Genomic DNA, 19,883 nt, shown 5'->3' with positions numbered 1-19,883 from the left:
GTGTAGAGTGTATTATGAAAATTAAACAAATAGAGGTTATAAAATCCTCCTCCTGTAAATTAGTATACTAGATTACATTAGTAGATGGATAAAATAAATAAACGCTTCGATCTATTTTCATTATTTAACCGTACCAGGTCCACATCAAGCAAGCAAACAAATAAATAAACAAAAGCTAGCCCAAAATGTTTTTTTTATACTAACAAAAATAAATAAAGATAGACTCCATCATCTCGTGGTAATCCTCCTATTTTCAGCTGCTGCTACACATCATTAGGCGGCGGCGGCGGCGGGGCAATTAGAGCCGGATTGGTAATAGCAGCGTTGATTAGATTGAGTAGGATGATGGCAGCCTGAAGGTCATGCATATTATTATTCAACTACAAACACACACAATAAATAAATAAATAAAATGAAATTAAAGTCAAAATTATTAGAGTCAAAAGTGTTAAAAACAAAAAAAAAAATTGAAATTAAAAGCAAAAAAAAGAAAAAATGTCTCACCGCATTGATGGAGTTTAAAATTAATGGAATCCTAGTTCTGAAAAAATTGAGTGCATTTGTTGCTACAACTCTCACTTCGTTCAATTCATCTTGGTTCAAATTCTCTGGAGGAATCTGTCCGTTATAATGATTAGGATTGGTGATATTAAGGATGGTTGTCAGTCTGTTGATGGCAAACTCAACATTCTGGAAATTATTCTCCTTCCAAACCAAACCAAAATTATTATTATTAGTAAGTATTCCGAAGTCACAAGAATGAATGAATCCGAATACAGAATACTTACTCCTTCAATGTACTCCTAAATCTGAGCGTGCCTAAAGTCAGTGAAGGCATCTACTGCTGCCGTTGCTACCCCTCTCAATTGGTTCAGTTCCTGCTCCGCCATTCTTGCCAAAAATGCACAACCTTCATGTCATCATCATCATAAGAAGAAGTTCAAAACCACAGACATTTATTAGTTATATTTTATAGGATTATTCAATTGGTTTAACAATAAATAATAAATAAAAAAAGGAAATCCTTATTTCTTAAAATCAATCGATCGATCTTAAACGGTTCCGAGTTCCAAAATTGTTTAGATCTATATCTCTATCTGTAAAACTAAATGGAAGTGGGTAAGAGTATCATTTGTTAGATCAGTAAAAATTATCTGAAACTTCCTTTTTGTTTTGGGGTTAAGTTTATATGAGAATCGTGATAAACATGGAATAGATCTGAAGAGGACAAAACAAAAACAAAAAAGCAAACACAGAGTATTAGTTAAGTGTTGTTTGAGTAAATTTCTCTAAAAGAAACGTTTCTGGGATATTCAATGAAATTGTTTGAGAAAAAAAATAAATGAAAATTTCACTCCATAAGAAGAAATCACAGACGACCAAAACAAAAAAAAAAAAGAAAAAAAAAAAGAAATCACAATAAATCGATAGAGGAAAGAATTTGAGAAAAAAAATATTACGAATAAGAAGAAAAATAAAACGTGGAAAGCAGAATAAGTAAATAATAATATTACCTTTGCGAAATTCACGCCGGAGGAGAACGATTCGGGGAAGCGACGATACTGATCTCTTCTTTCTCTATCTCTCGACTCTCTAAAAGATGATTTTTTGTAGGCATGAACATTTTAACCGAATCCAAAACCCGAACCCGAATCCAATCCGAAATAGGCAGTTCGGTTCAGATTCAGATAGTACTAAATATCCGATCGGATTTAGGCCCTGAATGGAAGCATATAATTTGCGGTATTGGCAAAAAAAAATATGAATAACGCACATAGTCACCATTCACCATTATTATTCAGTTGTTTGCGTTTTTCCATAAAGTAAAAAATGATTCATTTGTGTTTTTCTAACGAGTATAATAACTCATGGCCGCGTTTGGTTTTTGATCCTTCAATTATGCAGCGGGTTGTTTTAAAAAACGCACCTGAATAAACAAAATATTTATTTATGTTTATTTTAACTTATGATTTGAAAATAACTAATCAACATTCTATATATCAACAAATTTCTCTGTGTTAAATTTGTTTTAATTTAAAATTTTGTTAAATGATTTCATAAATTTTTAGTTTAAGTAAATTTGGATATTTAAGATTCAAAATAATTTTTTATTAACGCAAAGAATATTATAATTTACAATTATTTTAATTATCTATATTTTTACTAGTTAATAACTATTTTAATAACTTTATTCATATAATTATTTTAATAACAACAAAATCTATACATATATATAATTTTATTGTGAACCGCAGTTATTTTTTTCACCAATCAAACATTATTTTGTACCGCTTATTTTGGAATAACCGCACTTGTCCCGCAAATACATTTGTCCCGCACGTACCGCAGTTGAACCGTACCGCACTAACAAATTTTTTTTCCCGCACCATTAAAACCGCAGTTACCATTCGGACCCTTAGTTTCTTTGAAATTCGGATATCCGAACTAACCCGAAATAAATACAAAAATACATCTAAGTGGGTTTGAACCCAATACCTTAGGCATTTACAAGTTTATCATAAATCATTTTACCACCTTAGTTTTATGTCATACTATGAAAACGTTAATTATTTATATATATATATAATTATGTATTCTAAAATTGATTTATTTTTTTCTTTCTTAATCAACAGAACCCATAATTGTTTTATTTTTTTTATTACCCAGATCAATTTTAGTAAAAACATGACAAGCAAATCTACAAGAAAAAAATATAGTTTGTGGGGTTTGAAGAGTGAGTGAGGTTGGAAGATAAATATGAATCATATCATATAATTTGCTATAAATATTAGATTTGGTAGGAAATTTGAAGGATTTAATTTTTGAAGTAGTGGTCATGGATAAACAAATCTAGGGTTTTTTTGTTGAAAAAGAGAGATAAAGAAGGAGACAAGAAGAGGAAGATAGAAAGTTTTTTTTTTTTTTTCAAGATAGATTTTTTTTTTTATGACTTCGGGTAACCCGAAATTACCCGAACCCGAAGATACCCAATTCGAACCCGATCCGATATTAGAAAATACCCGATCGGGTTTTATATCTCTACGTCCGAACATCCAAATCCGAATCCGATCGGATATCCGAATGCCCAGGCCTAATTTTTTTTGCCACTTTGGATTGTCAACCCTAAATGATGATTGATCGTGGATCTGTTGTTTTTTTTGGGCCTTTTAGTTATGGGCTTAATTTTCAATATTGTATGGGTTTTAGTCCTTCAAAATTATTTAAAACTACACTAATATGGGAAAAGTAACAAAATGATATTTTACAAAAAGAACATTTTCGGCATTTTCTACAAATTTTTGATATTTTTGTTCAATTCAGTTTTCCTATAATACAATCTTATATTTGCTACAGATGTTTTTGTACAATAAGCTCAATTCTCACCTATGTAAAAACATGATCAACATAGATTCACTTATGTCATGAAAAACATTTTGATTTGTATATCATTATTTATATTAATATTTCATACCATTTTTTTTCTGTACCTTTTTATCTATTTTAAATTTGGTACGGTAAATAACGATACCAAATACAGTAAAATATCTTTAAATTAATAAGATCTGGACCACAAAATTTTATTAATTTATAGAGGTTTTAATTTATCGATAAATTAATAATTTAAAAATAAGATACTTTGTTATAATTTACACTCTTATAAATTTTTCTTAATTTATAGTTTCGTCTATCAAAATATGACAGATGTCAAAAGTTTACTAGATTATTCAAGTGAAAATGATAAATGTTTAGAAGTTTAGAGTTTAGAAGAAATTGTTACTATCCTTCACGATGAAGTCCAATATGTAATGTGGTATCTTTAGAACCAATTACACGTAAAGAAACAACCATCGTGTCTATGACGCACCACAACTTTTGGATACAGTTTGAGAAAACAACACAAAAAAATTTTGATGCAATGATAAAGATTATAGATGAATTCCTACAATTATGCAAATTCAAGAATAGGCAAACAACAATAAAATCATATTTCACTAAATTTTTTTAATATAATTATTAATTTTTGATATTTATAATCATATTTTTGCATAATTTTTTTTTAAAAAGTATTATCTTATTATTTTATCGAATTGTGTCATTTTTTACACCGATCCAACTCGGACCCTGAAAAAAATATTAATATATAGTAAGTATTAATTTAAAGAGATTATATAGTAAGGTTGATAAAAATGTAGGTTTTCAGTTTTTCTTTATTTGACAATTAACCTTTACATAATTGTCATATGTAATCTTGAGATTTTATGGTCAAAATATCATTCTTTCACATCTCAAAAGAAACAAAATACATTTTTTTATATTATTTTTACCGTAATCCAAATATAATTATCATTTAATATTTCATGTGTTTAGCGTGGGCTAATACCTAATTAAACTTAAAAATGAAAAAAAAAACTCTTTTGGAAAAAAAAAATTGATATTTCAAAGTAAAAGACCACAATCTCTCCTCCAATCTATCCCCTTTATATTTTGTATGACTTGAAATTGCCTTCTCTTTTCCTCTTTCTCACTTCTACATTAACGATGGAGTTCTCCATTCTAAACTCTTTAATATATCTAATCTTCAGACCCATAACTTTCCAAAATTATTCTTATTCTTAAGATATATGTCTCAAGTTCGTCATGTGTACTCAAAAAATAAAGGTAAAACAGCTAGAACATTCATATATTATGCTTAATTATCATTTCGTGAAGAGGGATGTGCCTTGCAAGCTCATATTTTTACCCCCCATCTCTTTTTGCTTAAGTATATATTTTACCGTCTAATGTTCCAAATGTTATTATTAAACATATTGCTTGAATAACGTTTGATCAAGTCAACAATGGAGCAAAAGAAAATGAAATGAAATTTGTAAAACACAAAAGAAAATTGAAGCAATCATAATGAACTTCTAATGTGTTTTCTTATTAAGTGTGAAAAGACTAGAAAAGTGATTAATTAGGAACACAGTGTTTTCTTTAGAAATAAAATGTAATCCTAATGATCTCTTAGGATAGAGATGTTAAAACAAGTTAGTGTATTGATGGTCTAAGTAGTAGAAGTTGAGTCTATACAGACCAATATTCAAATTTCTAGACATAATTTTTCTTTTTTGCTATATACAGTAGAACCTCTATAAATTAATAAGGTCAGGATCATGAAATTTTATTAATTTATAGAGGTTTTAATTTATGAAGAGAATTTTTTATCGGAAATTCAAAGTTTATAAGAAATTGCTGCTACTATTTTTCAAGGTGATGATGAAGTTGAAGAAGATATGACGATACCTTTAGAACCAGTTACACTAAGGAAACAATTATCGCGTCAAGAACTCTCTACAATTTTTGGATGCGATTTGAGAAGACAACATCAGAAGTTTTTGATGTGGTCAGAAAGATTAGAGATGCTCTCCAACAAGAATGTAAATTCAAGAACAAAAAACAATAGATTCATATTTCACTAGATTTTCTTAGATATATATATATACTAATTTATTTGATTATTAATTTATGATATTGATGGGACCATATTTTTACATGAGATTTTTAAAAAAATTATTAATTTATTATTTTATCGAATAATGTCTAAAATTACACTAGTTCCAACTTGGGACCGGAGAAATTTATTAATCTATAGAGGTTATTAATTTATCGAGTATTAATTTATAGAGGTTGTACTGTACTATACAAACTCATTTTGTTGATGTTATATCTGACCCAAATTAGTCTTTCGTTATATTTGAAACTTATATATCACGATTTTGGTTAAATTGGGGATTGTTTCTATTAGAGTACAGAGCAATGTTTAATACATTCATTCAATATATTTCGATAAGATAGAACTAAATAAACAATACTGTAGGTGCATGAATTATACATAAACAAAACATACTATTGTTGTTGTAGTTGTTGTTTCCCGTGCTTTTAATCTAGTTAGTTTAATTAGTCATGAAAATTTTTAACATTTTTTTTTGTTTTTTTCGCCATGCCTTAGTATTTTCTTCGTAACTGCTTTGCAACGATTGGATCCAAACTCCAAAAATTTGATCTTGCTTTCACAAAAGATATCAATAAGTTATATATATATATATATATATATATGTCACTAGTACGTACTATGAATCCTCCTCGATAATAAGAAACCAAATGACCCTCAAATCCAAAAGCAAAATTGCTCTACAATTTAAAACTTAAACCCAGTCGTGGCATTAAGACTTGAACTGGAATTATTTGGTGATGCAAGAGCCTGTGTCTTCCATCTGATTCGCCGGTGGATTAAGGATTTCGTTGGCGATCACATCGACGGTGTTCATGATGTTGATGACGCCATTGAGTTGTTCAATGGTCGTTGCATGATTCTCGGCAAAAGTATGTAGTAACTCTAGATTATCTACGACGACATGATGCAAATCTAGCGCTTGTTGCTTCGATTGATTCAGTGCAGCATCCATGATAAGTGCAAGTTTCTGGGCAAATTAGAAGAACCAAAAAAATGCAAGTTGTTATCAAGAATAAGAAAAAACTCCAGATTTAATATAGGCATAAGCACATGAGTAGATAGATAGAAACCGGACATGAAACAGAGATACACATAAAAAAAAAAAAAAAAAAAAAAAAAAAAAAAAAAAAAAAACGTTTCTGGGCTATTAAGGAACCAAAAAGTGAAATTTTCCTTCCATAATAAGAAATCACAACTTCGTTTTTTTTTTGGGTTAAAGAATAATATATGAGAATCGTGATAAAAAAATGGAATCAATCTGAAGAGAAAAAAAGCAAACACAGAGGTTCGGCGCTACTAGGACACATCATGAAGTAGAAGAAACGCATATATAGAAATCGGACATGAAACAGATAAAGAAACGTTCATGGGATATTCAATGAGAATTTCACTCCATAAGAAGAAATCACAATAAATCGATAGAGGAAAGAATTTGAGAAAAAAAAATATTAAGAATAGGAAGAAAAGTAAAACGTGGAAACAAGAATAGTAAATAATATTACCTTTGCGAAACTCACGCCGCAGGAGAACGATTCGGGGAAGCGATTACTGTGAAAGCAAGAGCAGTTGCTCTAGGTTAAAAACAGAGAAAGAGAGGCTCAAAGATATTTCTCCATTGATAGATGATTCAGATTACATCATTTGTCTTTATATAGAAGGAGACAAGATAACCTAATGATTACAAGGTAGGTAGATGTCTGACAAGTGTCTCTATCATGTGCATAAGATTGGTGAGGCAAGAGCAGAGAATTGGTTCCTTGTTTGGACCATAGTGTGAGCTGTGTTCCTAGGTTGCAGAGCAAATGGGAAGAGCTCTTTTTTTCTTCTTACCGTTGGAGAGCAGGGTTAATAAACAAACTGCAGTGGGCTTGGCCATTTCTTCAAAGCCCATCTTTGTTTGTTGGACTGGATTTCAGTGATGCTTTTTACATACTGATCTCTTTCTCTCTCTCGAGTCTCGACTGGATCTCGACTCTCTCTCCGACTTTGTGGATTGCCCAAAAACCCTAAACGATTATTGAACGTGGGCTGATCGTTTCTTTTCTTATTTGGGCCTTTTTGTTATGGGCTTCATTTTCAATATAGTGGGTTTTTTTTTAAATAACAAGTAGTTGTGTGAGTAATTATTATTTTAACTGCAATGCAACCAAATATGGTTTTTAGTAGATAAAATGAAACATAATCCAAGTCTATGTTTGATGCTAATAGTAATCTCATTAAACATAGAAATCGAGTTTCTGTTTTTTTTTCATTTTTTTTTTCAATCGAGGTTATGTTTAATCTATACTAAGTTAAGTTGACTAGTACAAATCATATATGCTTAATAAAAATTCGGTTTCTTTTCATTTGTTAATTTATATGCATTTGTAGGCACTAGGCAACAACGTATGTATTCAACTTGACATTTTAAGTGATTTATATAAAATTTACAAATCTTATGTTATTCAATCATGAATTTTAAAATATATATTAAAATCCACTGTTATTGAACTGATGATTTAAAAATTACTTTAAAATCCACTATTATTCAAAACATTTTGATGATTTTTAGAGATTTTTGAGGATTTGTTTAGTTAAAAATACATAAATCTAAATTTTTTGGTTTTGTATGAGATTTGAAAGAATTTTACAATGAAGTATATCAATTTCCTAAAATCATAAAAAAAAACATTTAAAATATCATTAAAAGTCAAATCACTTAGTATATTAGATTGAATACACATGTTACATCACTTTCATAAAATATACAATAAGGATTACACATGTTTATATAAAGAATAGAATGCTAACCTAATTAACCTAGTTTCCATAAGTATAAGTTATGGTAATTAATAACAAATATACTCAAAAATATTACATATTCTAGATCCTTCTATACATCCTAAAAAGCATTGAAGCTGTCACTTATTACATGTATGCTTGTATCTAAGTGGCATGCATTGAATTTGAAGAGAATCCTTTTTTAATTTGGTATGATATATATAAGGATTTCAATATTAATGATTTTTAACCTAATTAAACAAAGATTAGTCTTTGATTTTTCTCCATAACAATTACATATGTAAGTTTAAAATATAGGAAATTTGGTAAATTGGTAGTCCAAGATACTTGAGAAAGATCTAATAACAATAAATTGGGTAAGAAAAAGTCCAAATAACAAACAAATAAATTCAAAGAAGAAAGACTGGAATGAAGAAGAATCAACAAAAACAAATTCAATGAATTAAATGAAATTAAAAAAAAAACATAATTAGAAACTTACGCATGCACCTTAATCCTCATTTGTACTACATCTCTCTCTCTTCTCTGCTTTGGCTTTTTGGTTGGTCTAGGGTTTTTGATCATCATCTCTCAGGTGAATAGGTCTTTGGTATAATCCCATCTCAAAATGTCTGCGAATTCCAAGTTGGAGAGGTCTGCTTCTCAATCGGCCGATAATACGGTGGCTGTCTCTAACCGTGTTGTGGCGTCACGGTCTAGTCGCCAGCCGCGGCTCTCTTTCTCCACCTTTGTTCAGTCGTCCGACAACGATTACCCTAAGAAGATGAAATCCGATGAGGTTTCTCCGAAGAGAGAGGAAGCTCCGGTGTCGGCGAAGGAGAGAGACGAAGCGGAGGAGGAGGAGGAGGAGGAGGAGGAGGAAGAGAAGAGGCCTTGGAATCTTCGACCTAGGAAGGCTTGTGGTGGTGGTGGTTTGAAGAAGGGAAACGGCGTACTCGCGGCGGAGGCATGCGGCGGCGGAGGAGGTGCTTCGGAGGTGAAGAATCAGAAATCAGGCGGAGGAATGGAGCCGAAATCAAACAGGCAGAGAGGGATCCCGGCGGAATCACCCGGATTAGGCGGTGGTGAGGTTGCGAACGAGAATCACAGGCTTTGGGTTGCTCTGTCTAGAGACGAGATCGAAGAGGATTTGTTCAGCATGTGTGGGAACAGGCCATCTCGCCGGCCACGGAAGAGGACTAAAACGATGCAGAAGTATCTCGATGTAAGTCGTCACCAGGTGTTCGACGAAATGCCTCAACCTGAAAACTTCTCCAACAAATATTTATATTGTTTCTCTTCATCTCTTTGGCATTTCAATGTCTTTGCTCTTGTAGGTCATTTTCCCTGGATTGTGTCTCGTTGGGATGAATGCTGATTGCTTCAAAGTTTCCAATTCTCCGGTTAAGGTGTGTGTGTGTGTGCACATTAGCTTTGATCAATTCAATTGCTTTGCTTTGATTAAATGCCTTGGATCAACCTACCCTTTTGCTACATTAGATAGTATAAACTTGATGAAAGTCCTGACCTTTAGTGCTAGTTAGAGAAGATATGAAGTTTCATTATCATTGTGCTTACAAAGATATATACATTAAACCCACATTCGGAAAGCTAATTAGCTTTACATAAACTAGTTGTTAATGCTGCTTTAATGATAAAGAAACTTGTAACAACGATTGTGTTCCATTTGCAGCGATGATCGATGCATAGTAGTCTTTTGGTGAAAGAAAAGAAGGTGAAGTCATCTCCCTTATTGAAACTTATCATTTTCATGGATATGGTAACGTTGTTAAGTTATGCATTGCTTGATCTTTTTGAGCTTTGTGCCTAATTTGTTGGTACCTTTGTTTCTGGTTTGTTGCAGGGTAGATAGGTATGCTGGTGATCGAGAATCCAGGATACACCACAGTATAGGATAGGAAGAAGATATTTCAAATCTCAAGAGTCTCATAACAAACTTAGTAGTAACAAAAATATAAGTAAATATCGGTAAGGTTCATATATCTACAGATATAAATCTATATATATAAAGAGAGAGAGCGAGAAGGGTTTGTTTTTGAGTTACTGATGATGGAATGCAGAAAAATCGGGTAGTAAGATGCGTTGAACTTTTAATATTCTGGCAGAGCAAAACAACATATCTATGTTGAAAAAAAGGAGTTTCTTAAACCATTTATAACTCCGATTAGCACAGCAAATGATTTATTAAACTATTTATAAGTCTGTGAAAAATGTATTACGGTTTCTAAGAGGTTTAAAGGAAAATAAACCCTGCAGTTTGCAGGGTTATATGTACGTGGTATATAGATCAGGTCGTGTAATTCTAAGCTTATTAAATGGTTCCATAAGTAACAGTGTTAATAGAAACAGCTCTGAACCTCTAATCCATGGATCATAAAGCGAAATAAATGATAAAACTGTTTTCAAAATTGCATACAGATTAGTCTTCACTAATCGTTCATTTTGTAAATTAATGACGACACACAAAAATAGTTACAGTTCTGCATTAGTGTTATACTAAGAGTTTGTAGTAGTTTTTGCTTCATTGCTGGTTATTGATCACAGTTGTTTCCTTTGTGTTAAGGCAAAAACTGTCTACCCAGTACTGAACAGCAACAACAAAATCTGCATTAAGAAAACTGCTCACTGTTTCTTCATATTCATGTGATGAAGTTGCATTTTTAAGCTTATAGACCTAATTAATGGAGTACCTAAACCCCAATAAGTTAAATGGGCTTGTTGTTCAGGATTCCAAATCCAAAAGGCCCTATACACCAACTACGGCATCTCTTACATTTTTTTAGGCAATGTATTACTTGTAAATTTTACTACTAGTATTTAATTTGCAAGAGCATGCTTACTTTGAAGAAGGTTTGCTCCATTAATTATGAACTCTTCTCATTATTACTATAAATGGGAATGATCATCCGGGGGGGGGGGGGGGGGGGGGGTTAGGGCATATCATTGATTATGTTAGGCCGTTTGTGTTTCATCACATAATGATTCTAGTCCACAATCATTTGACTCTCACCATTTATGCTCTTCTTCTACAGCGAAGCCAAATTGTCAGTTTGTCGGTTTTAATTATTTCTTTTTAAAAAAAAATAGTTCCTGATTCAAAACTTAATCATTATTACAAAGTAGTTCTTGCCGAATAATTAATGAAGATTATCATTCTCAGTGGGCTCCTCTTGTTTCCAAAAAGCTGATTCATTCGAGAACAACTTTCACCGATTACATCACACACCCAATAAAAAAGGAATCATATACACTTTCAATCTTTTAAGTTTATTTAACATTAAAACTGTGAATATCAAATTTCAAACGTATTCAAACATTAAACCAAACAAATAAAAAAAATTCAAACGTATTTGAATCCAAACCCAAGTGTACCGCATGTTCATTTATTACAAAGATTACTTGTTTAAGTTGAGGTTTGGCAAAACCTATTATTATGAAAGGTATTGTACTGATTTACATAAGAAACTGATTACTTGCTTAGTGATCTAAATTTGAGGTTTGGCAAAACCTATTACTGATAATATGGAGTAGATATATTAGTTATTTTTTCTTAACATACTATTGAGATAATGCATGCAATCATGTTGGATGGTGATAGTAATCTACGTCATACACAGTCCTCGTTGTACTTGAAACTGTATCCCTTCAACAACCAACCACACACAATGGCACCCCAAAAAAAAATGATTCTTTAGCCTGTCCACCTAGTGGAAAATTATGGTATAAATCTAAATTTCCATGATTACCCTTCATTCCTACTAAAATATCAAACTTATTTTCTGGGTGTTTTTACCCTTTTTATATCTAAAATGTTCCGACCACTCAAGCCATATAGGTCGTCTAGTGTTTCACGTCTTCCAGAACCAGGCCCCGGTTTATTCATACATGTAGTGACAATTAAAAAGTATATTGAGGATTGGCCGAACGATGGTTTTATTTGTATTATTGTATAGTGTCAATTTCTAAAATAAGAAGAACATATTTTGAAAACACATGCATAGTAAATATTTGCATATAAAGAGAGATAGATTAGTATGCTTAAATTTTATACCTTGAACGTAAGTATTTTAAGCAACGTTTGCATGTGAGAAATCGTTAGATGAGATTATATTATTTAAAGGTTCCGAAATGAGTCCGTACCCTATTATTGCACGTGTCTCGCATTACAACCGAAAAATATTCCAAACGATATTTTGCTTAACCGATGAATCCACATGACCACCAGCTCACCTCCCATTGGGAGAATAATTAAAAAATATGCAAGTCGAAAACATATGTTTTTTTTGCAGAAATTATTCCTCTTTTTGGCCTAGCAAAGGTTTCAAATCTTAACATCTTATAGATCCAAAACAAACGAAACTGAAAGAAATGTATCTGACGGTTTCATTAGTCAAATTCATGTATCGACAGAGTATGTACGTAGAAAAATCTAGTTTGTCAAACAAATTGTAGCTTAAAATAATAATAATATTTTCATATATATATATATATATGCAATATCAATTGAAAACAAATCTTTTCATCCGCATTTGTATACGAAATCCTCTCATCTCATTTATTAAAATAGTAAGTCTTTTCTTTACATTTGAAAACGAAATCTTCTAATTTTGCGATGACAAAAAAACTTCTAATTTGCTGTTCATTGAAAAAGAATATCTAAAAATGTAAAATAATATTCCCTCCGTTTCAAAATATAGGATGTTTTAACTAAAACACGCAGATTAAGAACTCTTTACTTTTAACAAGTTCAACCAATCAAAAACAATACTGCATAATATAAAATACTAAATTAATCTAAAAGTTGCATTAAAATTTGAAAACATCTTATATTATGAAACAAAAAATTTCTCCAAAACATCTTATATTTTGAAACGGAGGGAGTATTTTCTGTTTGCAATTATAATCGAAATATTCTGATTTGGAATTAAAAACTATTTTTAAAACTATGTTTTCCTTTTGCAATCTCTCTTGTGTCTTATAGTTTTTTTTTAGATAAATTGAAAAATGATATGTAAGCCACTAGATTTTGGTTCTTATATTTACTTTCCTCTTACATTCTGAATTCCAAATAAAATTCATCACTAAATGAACACTTCGTGAATGTGACCAATCCATTAGAAAAAACACTAAAAGTTATAGATTTGAAAATGATAAATAATATATTTCTTTATTTTAAATATTAGGTCAACTTTCGTTTAAAGGTAGTGAAATTTATGAACAACCATTTCCAAGAAGCTCTACAAATTTCCCCTTACAAATCTCAGATGTGAAAGCCACCTTTGAGAATCCCAAAGTGAAGAAGCCACCTTCTTCTTATTTTGAGAGACTGAAAGAGTCGCTTCTTCCTATTTTTTACTCATAGAAATAGAAATGTAGAATACAAGTAAATTAGGAAGGATGTTTGACCATGGACTAGAGACAACAAGGCAAGAGCATAGGAATATATTGACCAGAAATGCACGTGCGGGTGGACAAGAGCACACGTGTGCTTTGCTGTCATGGGTGGTGTGGTTCGCTTAGGAATGTGTGCGCCACGTCGGTTCCACATGGGAGGATATATCGCACGAGCCAACTTGGTCCTTTCTTTCTTCATTTTTATTATTTTTTTCAGTTACAATTTACAAGCATTCCTTGAAGCTTCATTTTATACACCAACTATATTTCTTTATTTAAAAACATAGATTCCCAAAACCATTACTGATTAATCATGATGCTAGAATCTCAATAATTATGCATATGTAGCAGTTATATAGTTTATACCATTTGATGCGTTTAAATAATCTATAAATAATCAAGAATCAAACATTAATTTAACTATATTATGAAACGTCAAACTCAAATTATCTTTCTTTTTCTTATTGCTTAATTACCCTCCTTAACTCTTGTTCGTTATGCCGATGTCAAATTGTCAATGATGAGTATATTCTTTGAAGTGTATAATAAATTTAAACATTCGAACGATTACATGTACGAGAATATATAATATTCGACTATATATAATGGTGAAGTTAGGTCCAAACATATAAAGTTCCCCAGTGATGACATTAATCTACAGCCAATTCTGTAGAGAATAATTATTAAGCTAGCTACGCAATCAAATATGATGAACTAAATTGATGATAATTAGTCCTACTATAAAAGCAAAGCATACATATACGCCTCAAATGATTACAACATTAGAAAATACGATTTGTATTATTAAAGTTTATTTTTTATTAAAAAAATGAATCTTAATTTTGCTTTAGACATATGTTTGACCGAGACTACGTGTGTTTAAAACTTCATATAGGAAGTGGAGACACGACCTTTAAGTATTACTACTATATAAAACCAACAGACTTATATTGTCAATTAGTTAATTTTGAAATGAAGATTCATTCTCACGTCAATTATATATGTAATGACTTTTTGGTTTTCAGAAAAAAAAGTTATTATAAATGTACGTATATATGCATATTGCACTGGTTTCTTAAATAGAAAGTAACTATTCTAAAATGTGATTATGAATACATTATTTATGATATCGTATAAAATCTCGAGCACAGTTTAGATCATTAATGAGGAGAAGAAGTTAATTCATGTGGAAAAAAATGATGCGTATAATGATTACAACGAAGCGAAGTCCATAAAATGATGAAGGAGAGCGTGGTAGCAAATGATAAGATGTCGGCGTGTGAGGAAACAAAAGAAAACGCACGGCCGGGTCGAGTGTTTTCGGGTCCCTTATCGTCGTCACGTGACATGACCCACCTGCCCATGTTCTCCTCCTCCTCTCTTGAGCCCAAAAAAAACTATTTGTGATACTCTCATTATTATAGTATAAAAAATCTAAATACAACTTCTTTCGGCAGTTTTTACAATTTTTGGGTCAACAATATATAGTTTTGGACAATCAAAATGAATGATTAATCTGATTAGCAACAAAACAAATAATATATCTATCTGATTATGCAAATTTCTCTACAAATTCTGATTAGAAAGGAAGGAACTTTGAATGAACAAAGAGAAAGAGTCAATAAATATTGGAATTTTTATTCATATGGTTTTGTAGTTATTGTAATGATAGATCCCACATCCCACATGGATATCATTGGATCACAACAGTTTGATTGGCCCACTACTTTGAAGGAGCTCAGATTCATGTGGATTGTGTTTTTGTACCTACCACTTGATTTAGTCCTTTTTTTTTTTTATCCCCATCATTTCAACAATTAATTGCCAACTATCTATTTGATACTATCTGTTCTCATCCGTGTGTGATCTTGACTGATTGAGTTCTTCTGCAAGGTCACAAGTTTTTAGCACCAATAATAAGTAGTAACTAAATAATTATGTTTTGGTCTTTGGTCCGAAAAGATTATTGACCTAATCAAGTTCAGAAGTTCTTGGTTAATAATATTTATTTTTTATAAAACTTGGCAACTTACAACACTGAATAATAATCCTACCAAAGTTAGCAAAGACATGACATGAGTTACTACTTACTACACATATAAGTAAACTCTTATCATCACCATGATATATCCTAGGCCTTGAATCTTGATAACTTTTACATTCATATACAAGTTGTATGTATTTTTTTTTCTTTTGAAAAACAATTTGTATAATTATATGTCGGTAAATAATGTCATGATGGATTTGCGCCACATATATTCGATCCTCATTATAGAGTTTATTTTTTTCTAGTCCACAAATTCACAAAAAATAAAGTAGAGAATGAAAGTACGAATTTAAATTTTAAAATTTTGAAAATAGACTTTGGATTCCATACAAATATAGAACTACATTGAGGTTATGGAAAAAGTAAAACTAAAGATAGGACTTATACTATTTACTAGAATAGTAAAGGAGGAAGAAGGAAACAGATCATAAAAGAAAAGATAAAAAGAGAAAGAGATGACAAAGAGGGAACAAGTTGGGGATATAATAATTGAGTTTATAGAAAGAGCATTATAGATTATAATTGGCTAACCTGCCAACATCTCATATCATTCACTTCCTATATTAATCCTCTCATTCCCATTTCATTTCACATCTCTCTTTCTCTCTCTCTCTCTCTCTCTCTCTATAAGAACCCTAGCTTGAAGAAGGTTTCTCTTGTCTTCTTTACACTAACCACCACCACTGATATAAATTAGAGCTTTTGAGGTAAAATCATCTTTAGATCATCAAGGTTTCTCTTGCATCTCTCTACCCATAAAGATCAAAGCTTTTGCTACTCTCCTTTCCTAAACATCTTCAAGACCTTGAGAAATATATCACGATGATGGGAAAAGAGGATCTGGGTTTAAGTCTTAGCTTGGGACTTGCACAAAGCCACCCTCTTCAGCTAAATTTAAAACCCACTTCTTCACCAGTTTCCAATCTCCAGATGTTTCCATGGAACCAAAACTTTGTTTCTTCCTCAGGTATGCTTCTTTAATTTCTTCTTCAACAATACAAGGGAAACAAAACAGATCTTGAAATGAACCGTTCTCCTTTATTTTTGCAGATCATCAAAAGCAACAGTTTCTTAGGAAAATCGACGTGAACAGCTTGCCAACGACGGTGGATTTGGAGGAGGAGACAGGAGTTTCATCTCCGAACAGTACGATCTCGAGCACAGTGAGCGGCAAGAGGAGGAGTGAGAGAGAAGGAACCTCCGGTGGTGGTGCTGCCGGAGATGACCTTGACATCACTCTTGATAGATCTTCCTCACGTGGAACCTCCGACGAAGAAGAAGATTACGGAGGTGAGACTTGTAGAAAGAAGCTTAGGCTATCCAAAGATCAATCTGCTGTTCTTGAAGACACTTTCAAGGAACACAATACTCTCAATCCCGTAAGTTCATTTTATCCATCTCTATGAGCGTGAGGGTATTATTCTTTGTAAAATACTCTGTTTTAACAAGGGCTTTATGGTAAAAATATGCAGAAACAGAAGCTGGCTTTGGCTAAGAAGCTAGGTTTAACAGCAAGACAAGTAGAAGTGTGGTTCCAGAACAGAAGAGCAAGGTGAGTCAGAGATAAAACTCATGTTATTACACTATTTGACCATTTTACCCCTTGAGAGTCATGTTATTTACAAATACTAGCTGTTTTGTTAATCCCATTATAGGACCAAACTGAAGCAAACCGAAGTGGACTGCGAGTATTTGAAAAGATGCGTCGAGAAATTAACCGAAGAGAACCGGCGGCTGGAGAAAGAGGCTGCGGAACTAAGAGCATTAAAGCTTTCACCGCGGTTGTATGGTCAGATGAGTCCACCGACCACGCTTTTAATGTGTCCATCGTGTGAACGAGTGGCCGGACCGTCCTCATCTAACCACAACCAACAGTCTGTCTCATTGAGTCCATGGCTCCAAATGGCACATGGGTCAACCTTTGATGTGATGCGTCCTAGGTCTTAACTTTTAATACCAGTTCTATGGGTTGTGTTACTTATGTGGGTCATTGTACTTTTTAGATTATTGACTCTCATCTCAGCTATGTATCCTTAAAAACCTTTTTTCATTTTTAAATTTACTTTAATCTGATTAAATTAGCTATTCTTGTCTTTTTGATGACAAACAAAATTATTAAAAAAAAAAAATTCAGCTTAACCTTTTACAAAACAAACCTTTATTTTTATTTTCAGATGTTAAACTAAGATCTGTTTTATAAACCTTTCTCTTATAATCAAAAAAGAATAATAAAGTTAAGGTTATTGAACCTTAAGTTTTTTTTTGACAAAAAAAAAACCTTAAGTTTTGAAAATCGAATTATACTCACTTAATCTACCCACGACAAATCGTAAAAGGCCCCCAAATAATATACCCTTAATGGGCCAAATTATTAGGCCCAATATGTGTACGTCGTAGCCGCCGTCCTCGATTTCACCAGTTAACCACTGGAAAACTCTACCCCGACGTCTCTCAGGCAGCAAAATTAGGGTTTTAAATCAATTCGTTGTTCAATAGATGCTGCTCCACTCGATCAATCCTTTCAATTTCTATACGAAAGTTACTAAAGTCTTGAAGATACTAGGTGATGAAGAACTTGTACTTCGTCGTCTCTGTAGCGTTATACAAGATGGAACCTTTTTTGGATAAGATTGATCATCTTTCATAAAGGATGAAGCTTTTATTTTATCTTCCTTGTTTATTACAGAAGCTTTATTCAGTGTTTACATAGATATAGGACCTCTTTTTTTTTTTTAATTCATGGGTTCAAAGATTTTGCAAAATGTCTACATGGCCTCGTGTTCAGAAGATAACGTGTACTCGTTCTGGAGGTAAGGCACAACGTATTCTACAACTTCTTCATCCTTTATTTGGATGTGTGCGCCTGGGAGACTAACAAACTTTAATTTTCCAGCAGCATCCAAGGTTTTCAGACCAATCCAATCCTCAGTGTATAGCTTTGTCTGCTAGGAAGAATACTTATGTAAGAAGCCAAGTGGGTTTGTCTGATGATCAGGTTAAGAAATTGAATAGGAGAGATGATGATGATAAGGTTCACCTTTCGAGGAGGCAGAATAGTTGAGTTATCTCCATCCGGGTAATAGCTTTGTCTGTTAATTATTAATAATTATGGGTACTAATCATGGTTGAAGGTTTAAGCCCTGATTAGGGAAGAAGAATAAGAGAAGGTTTACTTGAACTCCGTCGTTGTAGACCTGTGAAAAAAATGCCTTCAGGATCTTGCAAAAAAAATTCTGCAAACAGAGAAACCTCATTATTGTTGTTATTTTGATTGTGATTGTAAGAAAGAATGTGACTGTGGTTGACACACACAGACAAATAGAGAACTCACATCACACCACTCAGGGATCGCAGCGACGCCAGCGTGAGGACCTCCTAAAGATACATAGTTGAAGATTGGAGGAGCATTGTCGCAGAACTCGATTAGGCCTCTAGCGGCTAAGTTTCCTTGAGACACTCCAACAATGTTGTAACCTTCACTCAGCTCCGGCATCTGTTTGATTTTCTCACAAGCTATACTCGCTTGTTTCGTAAGCGGCATGAATACGGAATCTTGCTTTCCATTTCCTATTTCTCTACAAAGATGTCAAGATGACACAAAAAGAGAGAGACAGACATTGTTAAAGTATTTTTGCAAGATTAGGGATGAAACCAGAAGAAGGAGTTGAGTCGTTACACGCAAGATCCAGTGGAGTAATTGTTAAGGAGCTTTGTCAAGTTTCTCATTTGATCATCGGAGCATCCACCTCCAATTCCTGTTTCAGTCAAATTCATTAAAAGAAATGAATTCATTGCATGTATACAACAATTTGCAAAAATATCTACAAAATACCGTATACTGTACTTGTAAAATATGTTAAAAGAAAGATGATCTGTTTAAACCGGTTCTATACTCTCTAGTATATAATTTTTTTTTATTTCTTTTATAACGACAAATCAAACATTGGAGTACTTGGAAGAGCTTTATCCACATTTTGATTTGTTTATAAAATTGTATTGGATGAGATTTAGAAATCCAACATGTGCTTTTTGAATTTTGAATACCAAAATTTATCGGGTTTTGAAATCCAATAATAAATCACTAAACATATCAAATCCAATTTTAACTAGGGTTTAGATATAATTAAATAATAACAAGTGATTTCAACAATAAATTTAAAAAAACCA

The 19,883-nt window shown here is 32.2% G+C and overlaps 2 protein-coding genes and 2 long non-coding RNA genes across 6 annotated transcripts; 2 read left to right on the top strand and 2 right to left on the bottom strand.

Annotated features, from left to right (window-relative positions):
* Positions 1-94: 94 nt before the first annotated feature.
* LOC104718598 (uncharacterized) lies at positions 95-1,610 on the bottom strand. Its single transcript, XR_002033654.2, has 4 exons — positions 1,515-1,610; positions 789-910; positions 505-705; positions 95-380 (listed from the first exon to the last, which is right to left on the bottom strand). It is a non-coding gene; the product is annotated as an uncharacterized LOC104718598 (long non-coding RNA).
* Positions 1,611-6,017: 4,407 nt separating this feature from the next.
* Positions 6,018-7,113, bottom strand: LOC147935989 (uncharacterized). Its single transcript, XR_015568106.1, has 2 exons — positions 6,997-7,113; positions 6,018-6,461 (listed from the first exon to the last, which is right to left on the bottom strand). It is a non-coding gene; the product is annotated as an uncharacterized LOC147935989 (long non-coding RNA).
* Positions 7,114-8,511: 1,398 nt separating this feature from the next.
* On the top strand, positions 8,512-10,426 carry LOC104718597 (uncharacterized). Of its 3 annotated transcripts, none has more exons than XM_010436366.3 (4): positions 8,512-9,479; positions 9,592-9,663; positions 9,948-9,989; positions 10,119-10,426. In XM_010436366.3, the coding sequence occupies exons 1-3, from the start codon at positions 8,883-8,885 to the stop codon at positions 9,951-9,953; spliced, it is 675 nt and encodes a 224-aa protein (XP_010434668.2). In that variant the 5' UTR covers positions 8,512-8,882; the 3' UTR covers positions 9,954-9,989; positions 10,119-10,426. The 3 variants fall into 3 exon arrangements, with proteins under 3 accessions (XP_010434668.2, XP_010434669.2, XP_010434667.2); XM_010436367.3 differs by having other exon boundaries at positions 8,738-9,479; positions 10,124-10,426; XM_010436365.3 differs by lacking the exon at positions 9,948-9,989 and having other exon boundaries at positions 8,738-9,479; positions 10,119-10,228.
* A 5,744-nt stretch (positions 10,427-16,170) lies between these two features.
* On the top strand, positions 16,171-17,801 carry LOC104718596 (homeobox-leucine zipper protein HAT1). Its single transcript, XM_010436364.3, has 4 exons — positions 16,171-16,683; positions 16,767-17,095; positions 17,189-17,268; positions 17,372-17,801. The coding sequence occupies exons 1-4, from the start codon at positions 16,539-16,541 to the stop codon at positions 17,661-17,663; spliced, it is 846 nt and encodes a 281-aa protein (XP_010434666.1). The 5' UTR covers positions 16,171-16,538; the 3' UTR covers positions 17,664-17,801.
* Positions 17,802-19,883: the final 2,082 nt, after the last annotated feature.

The sequence above is a fragment of the Camelina sativa genome, chromosome 10 (assembly GCF_030686135.1).
Source record: "Camelina sativa cultivar CO46 ecotype springtype chromosome 10, ASM3068613v1".
NCBI classification, from domain to species: Eukaryota; Viridiplantae; Streptophyta; class Magnoliopsida; order Brassicales; family Brassicaceae; genus Camelina; species Camelina sativa.
This window is presented reverse-complemented; position numbering and strand designations above follow the sequence as displayed.

Excerpts from the sequence above, each read along its gene's own strand:
- LOC104718597 (XM_010436365.3), top strand. The coding sequence starts at position 8,883 with ATGTCTGCGAATTCCAAGTTGGAGAGGTCTGCTTCTCAATCGGCCGAT. Across the intron at positions 9,480-9,591 it reads CGATGCAGAAGTATCTCGAT|GTCATTTTCCCTGGATTGTG; the intron begins GTAAGTCGTCAC and ends TTGCTCTTGTAG.
- LOC104718596 (XM_010436364.3), top strand. The coding sequence starts at position 16,539 with ATGATGGGAAAAGAGGATCTGGGTTTAAGTCTTAGCTTGGGACTTGCA. Across the intron at positions 16,684-16,766 it reads AAACTTTGTTTCTTCCTCAG|ATCATCAAAAGCAACAGTTT; the intron begins GTATGCTTCTTT and ends TTATTTTTGCAG. Across the intron at positions 17,269-17,371 it reads TTCCAGAACAGAAGAGCAAG|GACCAAACTGAAGCAAACCG; the intron begins GTGAGTCAGAGA and ends ATCCCATTATAG.